Raw genomic sequence first — 12,193 nt, forward strand, 5'->3', positions numbered from 1 at the left:
TTGAAAAGCAAAATTGAGACATTGCAAGAAATAATTATTTTATACGTACATAAAAAATCAATCCCATATATATATATATATATATATATATATATATATATATATATATATATATATATATATATATATATTAGAATATAAAATATAAATACTAAAAACATGTAAAATATAATAATATGTATTTATACATAAATACAAATAACGAATTTAGTAATTAATTCTTAATATACACATAATATTTAAAAAAAAACAATAGGTGTTTACATAAAGCCTAAAAAAAAGAGTATTTTGAGAAAATAAAGAATATAAAAATGTCCGTTGTAATTTATAAAAATGCTTTTGCTGTATTTATGCAGTTTTTGACTATTGCTTCTCTACGGATGTCTTGGAAGAAGATGAGTATAGAGGTTATATGGGGGGGATTGTGGCGCAGCTACAGGATCACTTTCCAGATGCTTCTTTCATGGTGTTCAACTTCCGAGAAGGGGATAGACGCAGCCAAATCTCAGATATATTTGCTCAGTATGACATGACGGTTATGGAGTACCCTCGGCAATACGAGGGTTGCCCCCTTCTGCCATTGGAGATGATCCATCACTTCCTTCGATCAGGTGAAAGCTGGTTGTCTTTGGAGGGGCAACAAAATGTGCTTTTGATGCACTGCGAAAGGGGAGGTTGGCCCGTGCTGGCATTTATGTTAGCAGGTCTTTTATTATACCGTAAACAGTACACTGGGGAGCAGAAAACTCTTGAGATGGTGTACAAGCAAGCTCCAAGAGAACTCGTACACCTTTTATCTCCCTTGAACCCACAACCTTCACAGTTGAGATATCTTCAGTATATTTCAAGGAGACATTTGGGTTCCGAGTGGCCCCCTTCTGAAACACCCTTGTATTTGGATTGTCTGATTCTTAGGGTCCTTCCGTTATTTGATGATGGAAAAGGTTGCAGGCCTGTGGTACGTGTGTATGGTCAAGACCCTTCAAATCCTGCTAATAGAAGTTCGAAGCTTCTTTTTTCAACTTCGAAATCCAAAAAGCATGTTCGCCACTACCTGCAGGTGCTATATAAATTTACATTTTTGGTATTCTGAATTAATTATGTATAATGTCCTCTTAATTAATTTTAATCACAGGCAGAGTGTATTTTTGTGAAAATCGATATCCGTTGTCGTGTTCAAGGGGATGTTGTTCTTGAGTGCATACATTTGAGTGAAGATTTCACTCGTGAGGAGATGATGTTTAGAGTCATGTTCCATACTGCATTTGTGCGGTCAAATATATTGTTGCTGAGCCGTGATGAAATTGATATATTGTGGGATGCAAAAGATCAATTTTCTAGGGATTTCAAAGCAGAGGTAAGTTATAGTTATTCTTCTGTGGAGTCTATTTTCTGATGCATTACAAGTTGAACACATACTCATGTCTGTTTCAGGTGCTTTTCTTGGATGCTGATGCTGTTCTACCCGATCTAACCACAGTCGCAGCGAATGATGATGCAAATGAAACTGAAAGTGCCTCCACTGAAAGTGCTTCACCTGAGGAGTTTTATGAAGTGGAAGAGATTTTTAGCAATGTAATTGATGGACAGGAAGGTAAAGGTGAGTATGATTCTCATGCTATTAATGACAGTGCTGTCTTTGATGGAAATCATAAAGAGGTTTGGAAGGGGGAGTTGGATTCTCACGGCTTTCAGGATTGTACGCCTGATGATGGGCTTCAAAAACGGCTCGATGAGATGGATTCTGGTATTAATGAAGTGAAAGACATCTCTGTTGATGATGTGAAATACAAGCTTGATGAGAGCATGGATTCAGATCCTCATGCAGTGAAGGACATTGCTGTGGATGATGGAAAAATTAAGTTAACCGCTGCAATATTTTCAGACATGAAAACAATGGAAATCGATGTGGATGTGAACCAGGAAATGGCAATCCAAAACAAATATGATGAAGATAACAAAGCTATAGAAAGGGACTTAGAATCCAAGGCAGGGCAGCAGATAGCTGATATTGCAAGACAAAAATCAGGTAAACTTGTTCCATTGGCTCCGAAGAAACAACCTCCATCAAACTCAAAGCCAATGGGAGATTCAATTACAACAAAGCAAAAGACTAAACAGCAAGAAACCCAAGGTTTTCAGTCAAAACAAGCTAAGCCTACTGCAGTAACTCAATGGATTCCTTCTAACAAGGGTTCTTACACAAACTCAATGCATGTATATTATCCATATAGGAACAATAGTGCACCTGCAGCACTTACAAATTATACAGCTCCAAAGGATAAAATGGAAGATACCAAAGTGAAGTCTTCATCTGCATCTGCTGCTTCTACTGACACGAGAATTGAACTGAAAAGTCGCAAGGTGGCCCCTACAAAATCTTCAGGCAACACGGTAGTAGGATTGGATGCTAACCGCCCTCAATCATTACCATCTGTTAAAGAAACATCTTTTGACTTTGAGTTAGTTACAGAAGCAGATCAACAGAGCTCAGAGCAAGAGCTACGACCTCCACCACCGCCTCCTCCTCCTCCTCCACCTCCGCCAAGAAACATTTCTTCACGTGTTTTTGAACCCTTATCGTTTCAGGATGATGTATCAAGTCAAGCATCTCAATCTCCACTGGTATCCTCATCCTCTTTGGGTGGAAATGTGTCTACTGCACAAGCCCCGCCACCTCCACCACCGCCACCGCCGCCATTTTCAAGATCAATTAGTAAACAAAAAGTAGGGATAAGTTTACAACCTGCAACTTCTCCTCCTCCCGCTCCACCCCCAACTCCACCACCACCCCCATTTTTTGGGCAAAACAATGGGAGCTTACAACCTTCTCCATCCTCTTGGAAGTCTCTGTATTCCTCAATTTCCACTGCTGCGGAATCTAGTAGTTCTGAGGTATTTGAAGTAGTGGGTCTTGCACCTCCTCCTCCTCCACCAATGCCTCCTTCAAGCTATGGTGTTTCATCCATTCCTCCACCAGCACCACCTCCTCCTCCTCCTCCTCCTCCTCCTCCTCCTCCTCCTTTAACATCATCGGTTCCTTCTCCTTCAACAACTAGAGTTCCTCCTCCTCCTCCTCCTCCTCCACCACCACCACTTCCTACGTCTTCCATGTATAGGGGTGCACCCCCTCCACCACCACCACCACCTCCTCCTCCTCCTCCTCCCCCTTTTAGTCATGCTTCAACATTGCCACCTGCTCCACCTCAGACTCCTTTTAGTAGAGCTCCTCCACCCCCACCACCTCCTCCATTTGGTAAAGCTCCACCACCACCACCACCTCCACCTCCTTTTGGTAAAGCTCCAACACCTCCACCTCCACCTCCACCACCTTTTAGCAGAGCTCCACCGCCACCACCTCCACCACCTTCTAGTAGAGCCCCACCGCCACCACCTCCACCTCCTTCTAGTAGAGCTCCACCGCCACCACCTCCACCTCCTTTTAGTAGAGCTCCACCTCCCCCACCGCCACCTCCTTTTAGTAGAGCTCCACCTCCCCCACCGCCACCTCCTTCTAGTGGAGATCTGACTCCCTCGCCACCACCACTTTTGACTAGAGCTCCATCTCCTCCACCACTTCCTCCATTACATGGAGGCCCACCTGCACCTCCACCTCCTCCAATGTCTAGAGCCCCAGCTCCTCCACCTCCCCCTATTCGTGGAGCACCACCTCCTGCTCCTCCTCCTCCTATGCGGGGAGCACCCCCTCCTCCACCACCTCCTGGGGGTCGAGGTGCACCTGCTCCGCCACCTCTTGGTAGTCGAGGCCCTCCTCCTCCACCTCTTCCTGGTGCTTCCGGTGCTCCTCCTCCACCTAGACCTCCTGGTGGCGCACCACCACCTCCACCCTTGGGTTCTAAAGGTTCAAATGTTGGAGCTGATCCAAGAGGAAGAGGGCGTGGATACGTGCGCCCTGCAGGAGCAGGTGCGGTTGCACCTCGACGGTCCTCCTTAAAGCCATTGCACTGGAGTAAGGTTACAAGGGCATTGCAAGGAAGTTTATGGGAAGAATTACAAAGATTTGGAGAACCTCAAATGTAATATGTCTTCCCTACTATTGCATGTTCATCTGATTCATTTCAATTTTGTGTGCACACAGTTCTTTCTGCTTTCTATATCCCTATGTTTGTAATGACTGGTTTTACATTTTATCTTAGTGCACCAGAGTTTGATGTTTCAGAGCTAGAGAAGCTTTTCTCTGCAAATGTTCCAAAACCTTCTGATTCAAGTGGTAAATCTGGAGGGCGGCGCAAATCTGTTGGATCTAAAACTGACAAAGTCCACTTGGTATTCTTCTATCTAAATATTTTGGCAATTTGGGTTTTGAAGAAACAACATTGTTGTTAAACAATGAATTGATGGTTTTCACTTGGTCTTTCCTTTAGGAACTGCAATGAAGTAATTAACCATGATTTGTAGTTTTACTTCTCAAAGGCTGCTAAATACTAAAGTTCAACCCTATGTACATAGTAAAATTTAAGTGTAAGTTTGTAAAGTGGCTATTTGTTTGTTGAAAAAAGTCGGCTTCGTTCTGACCTAACTTGAAAGTTCAGGTACTTGCTCTAAATTTGTGGGGCAACCAAATGTACTTTTCTCTAGTTTTGTCTTGCCTGTAAATCTGTAAATGAGGCATACCTTGTTACATAATATATTAAGCATAGCTGACTGCACTGGTTTTATCTCTGAATAAAATTTCTTGTTTTTGAACAGTTACTTCTCTAACTCATTATGTTTTAAAGTTTAGCATCTTTATGCTGACAATTTAATGAACTGTGAGGTGCATATTGGGGCTGCTTTTTGGCTGTTAGTGCTCAGAGTTTGTTAAAAACTATCTGTCTCTTTATATTTGGTGGTTTCCTGTCACTGGTAATTAACTTGTTTGTTTGTATTATTGATTGTAGATTGACCTAAGGAGGGCTAACAATACTGAAATTATGCTCACTAAGGTTAAGATGCCACTTCCTGATATGATGGTAAGCTGAAAATTGGCGTGAATAAGTTTTTTGATCATTCAGGATAGAAGATTTTATAATGAAAATATCATTCTTATGCATGTTGCTTTCTAGTAAACATTAGTGTTTTTTATTTACATAGAAGATGCTTATTGAAATTTGATTGACTTGTATATGTGCCTAAGGCCACCAGTAATAGCTCTTGCCAGCAAATCTAAAATATCCACCTCGAACAATGTGGTTAAGTATTATCTAACATGTTAAAATGGATATTCTCAGGCTGCTGTGCTGGCTATGGATGAATCAGTATTAGATGTAGATCAGGTGGAAAATCTCATTAAGTTTTGTCCTACCAAAGAAGAGATGGAACTTTTGAAGGTAAAGATTAACAAACTTATCATTCTTAATTCTTACATCTTGTTTTGTCAGCTAAGGTTTCTCATTTGGCGTCTGCTGTTACGGAAACATATCTTTTACTCTGGTTTGTTTGCTTTTCTAATTTTGATTCCCCTTGGTTATGAAGGGATACACTGGTGACAAAGAGAATTTGGGAAAATGCGAACAGGTGTGTACTAATTTGTTATAGCCATATCATTATTTATGATAGCTAATTTAGCGTAAATCTAAGTACTCGGAATTATATAGGATACTGTTTGTAGGCTCATAACTAGGATCCATCTACCAGCATTTGATTTCTTAGACCCTTTGCTTACTTTAAAATCTAATAGGGAGTTGGGAGGAATGGTGGAGAAATGAAGTAGAGAAGAGAGGAAACTTATTTTAAGGGGAAAAAAAGAAAAAACAATTGTTGGCATGGAAACTGGAAATTGCAAAATTCTGGGTATAATTAGCTGCAGAGGTTAAAGAACTGAATGCGGCAAGGCTTTGATTTTGGAAGTGAATCTAACATATGATAATGATCAATAAAATTGTGCAAGAAGTCTGTTTCCTTGGAAGGCAGCTCATATGAATTCAAAGTCTATATCACGTATAGTTACAGATTTGTTGTTGCCTGCTTGCTTCTAGAAAGAAAGAAGCAATTTATTACATGTCCCCGCTTTTCCTTTAGATGTTGGTTATAAAAAAATTCTTTTGGCATTTCCTAATGCAATATCATACTATGTATCTATAATCATATCCTTGTATATATTTGGTCATGTTTCAGTATTTTTTAGAGCTGATGAAGGTGCCACGAGTAGAGTCAAAGTTAAGAGTATTCTCTTTCAAGATTCAATTTCTGTCTCAGGTATGGTGGTGCTTGCTATATTTTTCTATGTTTTGTGGATTTGAACTTTTGATTCAGTTATGCTTTCTTCTTTTTGCAGGTTACAGAATTTAAGAAGAGTTTAAATGCTGTGAACTCTGCTTGTGAAGAGGTACATTATGCATGAAACTAACAAACTGTGTTATTGGCATTTCTTTGACCTCATGCATTTTCTCTTGGGAATAGGTCCGAAAGTCTGTCAAGCTGAAGGAGATCATGAAGAAAATTCTTTTTTTGGGTAATACATTAAATCAAGGAACAGCTAGGGGTATGTACTTTTCTCTTTTAAATGTTAATGTCCTTATCATTCTCTGGGACATCGTTCTAGCTCTCTCAATTTTCTATGTTTAGATAATCACAGGCCCTTCTTAATTTTTCAGCAGTTAAAATTTAATTTGATTCTGTTAGATCTTGTCTAACGTAAACTTACAGTTTATGGATTACTATTTATTTATTTAATTTATGCAGGATCCGCAATTGGATTCAAGTTGGATAGTCTTTTAAAGCTTACTGACACTCGTGCTTCTAACAATAAGATGACACTGATGCACTATCTTTGCAAGGTATAATAACAATTGCACTAAAGGAATATATCATTTGATCACTTACCTTCTTTCCATTTTGCTATTTTGGCTCTAGGTTCTAGCTGATAGGTCGCCTGGACTGCTTGACTTCCACTTAGACCTTTTAAGCCTGGAAGCTGCGACTAAGGTGATGATTTATGCTTGGTTGGAAAAAGAAAATTATTCAACTGCTAATTGCTAGTTTGGTTGGTTTATTGGTTCTGTTTCACTCTATTCCCCTGTAAAACTGAGCACATATCTCCTCCTCTGACTTCTTGCAATGATATGTGTGTCACATGAATTAAGAGTTAACTCACAATTTAGAAGCTCATTAGAGTAAAGTGACCCAATATCAATCATCGTTATTGCTCGCCACAGAAGCTCATTACTTTGGCATAATCTCTTTTAAGTCCAATACCTGCTAATACCTTCAAACTTTAGCCCATATGCTAGTATATTCTATGGTTTCAACTTTGGTAATTAATAAACTTATAATCTGAAGGGCCTTTGCTGAAAAAGGAATTGCCAAAAGTCACTGAATCAAGAGAAATTTCACCTAGTAGCACATCTTGAATCAAATTCCTGGAAGAACTCCATTTCATTTGACACATATTTCTTGCTTGTGTTCGCTGCGTAAGGGGATATTTGCTAGATGTTGAAAAGGGAGGTTGATTTCATCCTTGGTTTGCTTGGGCCTCAAAAGCTGAAGGGTTTATTTCCTTTTTAGCCAAATATGAGTACTAGTTGATGTTTTATGGGACTTTTCTTTTTGGACATGTTGAGAGATTGGAAAGCTACGCATTATAGATAAAGCTTTTGTGTAGGGGATCCCTTATCCCGCAACGTGTATTGATTAGAAGTTGCACTTCTTTCAGATACAATTGAAGTCCTTAGCAGAAGAGATGCAGGCAATCATCAAGGGACTAGAAAAGGTTAAACAGGAGCTTGCTGCATCTGCAAATGATGGACCTGTGTCCGAAGTTTTCTGTAAGGTGTTTAACATGTTTATGTTAGACTCTTTATTATTCACTTTTTGTTTAATCGAAATTCTTTATTCTTCATTTTCCTTGGGGAAAAAACAAGGGAGTTTCAAAATGATTCATAATAGTAAGCTTTGTGCTTTTGATGGACATAGTTAATCTTTTTAATTATCACCAGCTTTGCCAAAAAACTCTTATATGCAATATGCTTACAGAAGAGTGTGTATATTCACCCGTGTTATTGATCATGGTGTTGACAACTTGACAAATTAATTTCAATATGCTTCTCTAGCCTTGTGTAAACATTGATTATGATGTGTTTATTTTAGCCCTTTTTTGGGGGGTATATCCATATCTACACACTAAAAAAGCCACTTTTTTCAAAATTTACTTTTTTGAAAAAGGATTTAGCTTTTCTGCCGGAGCTAAAAAGAGTAGCTTCTTCAAAATAAGTAGCTTCTTCAAAATAATAATAATAATTAATTAATAAATAAATAAAAAAGAAACCCCTTCAAATTAAAATTGTCACTTTTTTTGAAAAAATCTGAAATAAATGCACCAATAATCAGTTAATTTTTATTTTATTTTTTTATGGTATTGTAGTATTAAACCAATTACATTTTAACTATATTTGACTCATCTTTTGTGATCTCTTGTCAGACATTGAAAGAATTCATATCTGTTGCTGAGTCAGAGGTAGCATCTCTGACAAGCCTATATTCTGTGGTGGTAATTTGCCTAACCTTATTTTAGTACATTAAGCATCTACCAGTGAAGAGATAAATAGATTGTGTAATTTGTCAATGTACAGGGTAGAAATGCTGATGCACTCGCACTATATTTTGGCGAGGATCCTGCTCGTTGTCCATTTGAACAAGGTAAAATGACCATTGGTCTTTTAACTGGTTACTTGTTTCATCAGATTATAGTTCATTCAACTGATGTTTGAGGCAAATTAATTCATGTCCATATCTGTTATGTTTGGGGAAAAAATAGCAAAATTATCTATTTATTTACTTTTCTGGTTTAAACTTTTATAATGCTCAAACTAACTTATTGTTTCTGGTTTGGCAATTACAGTCACCACAACTCTCTTAAATTTTATAAGGTTGTTTCGGAAAGCGCACGAAGAGAATTGCAAGCAGGCAGAGTTAGAGAAGAAAAGAGCCGAGAAAGAGGCTGAAATGGAGAAGGCTAAGGGCGTTAACTTGACAAGGAAGAGTGCAAAAGATAGTTGACGACTGTGTTTTCTGCATTTTTCACACCGACATCATGCTCTCGCCAAAAGAGTAGGTATCTTCCCATGGTATGAAGGGGAACACTGCTTCTGGACTTTAAGAAGCCTACCTTTCCATGATGATGATGTGATAATTAGCTTTTCGACCCGGTCCATTCGAGGTGGAATTGCATATTCCTGCTCCCTGTGGACCTCTTGATTCATTAAATGCTATGGTGCCGGAGTCTGCACACACAAGTTTATGCAAATGACACCATGCTTCTGTTGCTTCAGATGCCCTCCACGGCCAGCGAGTGCTACGAAAAACAATGTATCCGGTCCCACGTCGATTCAAGAAGAAATTTTGTATTTTTCAGTGGAACTAGCATTGGCTTTGCACCATCGATTTAGCTGCTTCCTGACCTTCTTGGATCTGTAAAGCACCAAAGTCAATTATAGTATAATGAAATCTTGTACAAAGCTCTAACCCTTTTCATTAGGATCCAATTCTTTGTCATGTAACATAGAAAAGAAGATCAAATTAGTCTACCTTTTGATAGAGATTTTGGTAGTACCCTCAGGAAAAAAAATGTTGTATAGCTGTCAGTTGAGTTGAAAATAGAAAATCAGGTGATCATTGTATTGTAACTGTAATATAAGTGAAGAGTAGGCCGAATTAGGAATGCTAGTTCCCATTTTTCATGTGAAAAAAAATACAATACTCGGATGTGTAACACGTTTTCCGGCTCATGAAATTTTATCACGCTGGATTATTTCTTCATATATTTTTATTAGAATGAGAAAATTTACACTGATCTCCTTTGAAGTTAGGTGGTATCATATATGATATTTTTATTTGTAAAAACATACACTAATTTTTTTATATTTAAGTTATATAATACGAAAGGTAGCCTTAGAACAATAGTTGAGTTGTCTTATCTCAAGATTATGAGTTCAAGTTGTGAAAACAATCATTGATATAATTATCAGGTTAGGTAAAGTTAAGCTATGTGTATTACATTTTACACCCTTTAGAGTTGTTTGATGAAATAGTACTCTCTTATTGTTGTACTTTTCATTTATATAATAAAATAAGAGAAATATATATTGTTACAATGAATATGCATCTTTTATTAACCCTAAATGAGTTTTAGTATAACAGGCTGAAATGTCTCTCTTTTCATATAGTGAAAATAGAGATTAACAAAGATCCATAGAATCGAAATATTAAACTAGAAATATACTATACTTTGCCTTATTGCTTTTGAGCATATATGTCAATTGAACAGCATAGTATTAGCAGTCATCTCTCTGTAATGAGGTTTTGAGAGACAGTTTTTGACTGTGTTTGATTATGGAAGCCTTTGTATTATTCACACTGTAAAAGATTGCTAAGTATCAATATACAAAGTAAATTTGATAAAATCAAAAGAAGGGGCCAATTGAACAATATACATATAACAGAAAGGAATCTATATAAATTGGTTACTCTCTAGCTTCTTATGTGTTGCATATGGCTGAGATGAGGTTCCTCCATTGAAATTTGAAAAAACTTGATGCCTTCAATGCTGCTCAATTCACTTTGAGTCATCAAGCAACATGATGAATTTCTCTCAAAAATCTAACTGGTAGTTCTTACTCCTTAATCAAATTAATAAGTTGCTACCTTATATGTCAAGGTAGTTCTTCAAAATTTTTGTTCTTTATGAAACCATAATTGTCCTCTTCTTGAAATTCAATCAACAAGTTCTTGAATTCTTGATCCACACTCGATCCGGTCTTGAAGCTTTTGTAGAACATGCAGCTCACAATGGTGTCAATGATGACAAAGATTGAATATAAGTAAGCAATGAAAATCCCCTCTAAGGCCACATAAGGCCCTGCCTTTCCGGCTATATGATAAGTCCTTACAATGCGAAATTGGAACAAGGCCTCGACGGCGGCCAGGGCCACATTTACTGGAAGTGCCAGGAACAAAGCCATTGATGTCTTTTCTCTTATCATAACACAAGCCTTAAGGATTGCCAGGTACCCTCCATGTCCTTCCATACCGGATAGAGCGAGTGCCATATTGCATATGACAAGTGCATTTGCAAGTATCACAGAAAACAGAACAGCCCCAGATGTTGACAAAAAGAGGAGCAAACTCGGCGAAGAGTAGCCGAGCCCTTCCACACAGCTGAATGCCAAGAACAAGAGACCAAAGCCGGTTGCATTTGCCGAGAGGATCAAGAAGCAGTTGCATATATAGGTTTGGAGGAGTGGCTTGTAAAGGGAAAATATGGAACCAAAAGAAGGTGGAAGCAGAGTTCTTTTTTGTTGGTTTAGAGTTATGATTATAGAAGCTTTTGCTATGAGGAGAAAGGTGAGGGTAAAAGGAAGGGTAAATATTGATGAAGTGATTGTTTGAGAAACTTTAAGGTTAAGAATGGTAAATAATTCTGAAGGAGGAAACCCTGCAGCATCAAAGAGATTCTTCAGGCGATTGTATACTTGAGGCAAGAGTGATGAAGGTGAAGGAACCAAAGCCTGTGAGAGAAGCAATGAAACTGAGAAAGGAAGAACAAGAAAAACTACTGTTGAGGTAAAATAGTGATAGTTTTGAAGAAAACAATGAATAGATCTTCTTAGTATCTTGCTTGAATCTTCCATTGCCAAAAATATTAATATGTATAAGTGTTTCTTTTTCTCAGCCACAATAATATAGAGTCTCTATAACAGTAGAGAGGGTGTTATGTTACAAATGAAGAGGTTGGTGTTTCATTTTCTGTGAAACTTTTTCTCAAACAAGTTGTGCTCTTAAATTTCTGTTGTAGGAATGGATGGTAGGTTAGAGAGTTATTATGAATGGGGTTGGTGTTTTTTGGATGAACAGAATATAGATAATTAGAAATAATTGGCCAACAACAAGAAACTAACAAGTCATGAGGTGGAGTTGTTTCGACTTTGTTTTTACCATAATTTTTTGGACACTTTTGTGAGTTTTCTTCTTTGTTGTTTGTTCTATGAATCCCTCCCTCAATATATTGAGTCCACATATATTATTAAATAAAATATAATATTTATTGATAATATCTTTTCTGATAAAATATTATTCAATAACAATTATATGTGTGGATTCAATGTATAAAAATAACACAAAAATAAATAATATATTGAGTTTTTAAAAAATGTATTTCAATCTTAGTCTTTTCCTTTTTTAAAATAAAAACAATTCG

General features: G+C 37.6%; 2 protein-coding genes across 4 annotated transcripts; one reads left to right on the top strand and one right to left on the bottom strand.

The window, feature by feature from the left end:
• Positions 1-341: 341 nt before the first annotated feature.
• LOC112709992 (formin-like protein 20) lies at positions 342-9,790 on the top strand. 3 transcript variants are annotated; one of them, XR_011865874.1, is made up of 16 exons: positions 342-1,060; positions 1,136-1,357; positions 1,435-4,037; positions 4,158-4,287; positions 4,902-4,973; positions 5,232-5,330; positions 5,476-5,517; positions 6,118-6,198; positions 6,278-6,328; positions 6,403-6,484; positions 6,685-6,779; positions 6,856-6,927; positions 7,655-7,766; positions 8,420-8,488; positions 8,571-8,637; positions 8,840-9,790. XR_011865874.1 is itself a non-coding variant. In XM_072203062.1 (16 exons), exons 1-16 carry the CDS (start codon positions 413-415, stop codon positions 8,995-8,997), a joined length of 4,608 nt encoding a protein of 1,535 aa, XP_072059163.1. In that variant the 5' UTR covers positions 342-412; the 3' UTR covers positions 8,998-9,790. The 3 variants fall into 3 exon arrangements, 1 of the variants encoding a protein (XP_072059163.1); XM_072203062.1 differs by having other exon boundaries at positions 7,655-7,771; XR_011865879.1 differs by lacking the exons at positions 6,685-6,779; positions 8,420-8,488; positions 8,571-8,637; positions 8,840-9,790 and having other exon boundaries at positions 7,655-7,732.
• Positions 9,791-10,322: 532 nt separating this feature from the next.
• LOC112710000 (uncharacterized) lies at positions 10,323-11,965 on the bottom strand. Its single transcript, XM_025762047.3, has one exon. The coding sequence runs from the start codon at positions 11,625-11,627 to the stop codon at positions 10,650-10,652; it is 978 nt and encodes a 325-aa protein (XP_025617832.1). The 5' UTR covers positions 11,628-11,965; the 3' UTR covers positions 10,323-10,649.
• Between the last annotated feature and the right edge of the window lie 228 nt (positions 11,966-12,193).

This window comes from Arachis hypogaea, chromosome 1, assembly GCF_003086295.3.
Source record: "Arachis hypogaea cultivar Tifrunner chromosome 1, arahy.Tifrunner.gnm2.J5K5, whole genome shotgun sequence".
Classification (NCBI taxonomy): domain Eukaryota; kingdom Viridiplantae; phylum Streptophyta; class Magnoliopsida; order Fabales; family Fabaceae; genus Arachis; species Arachis hypogaea.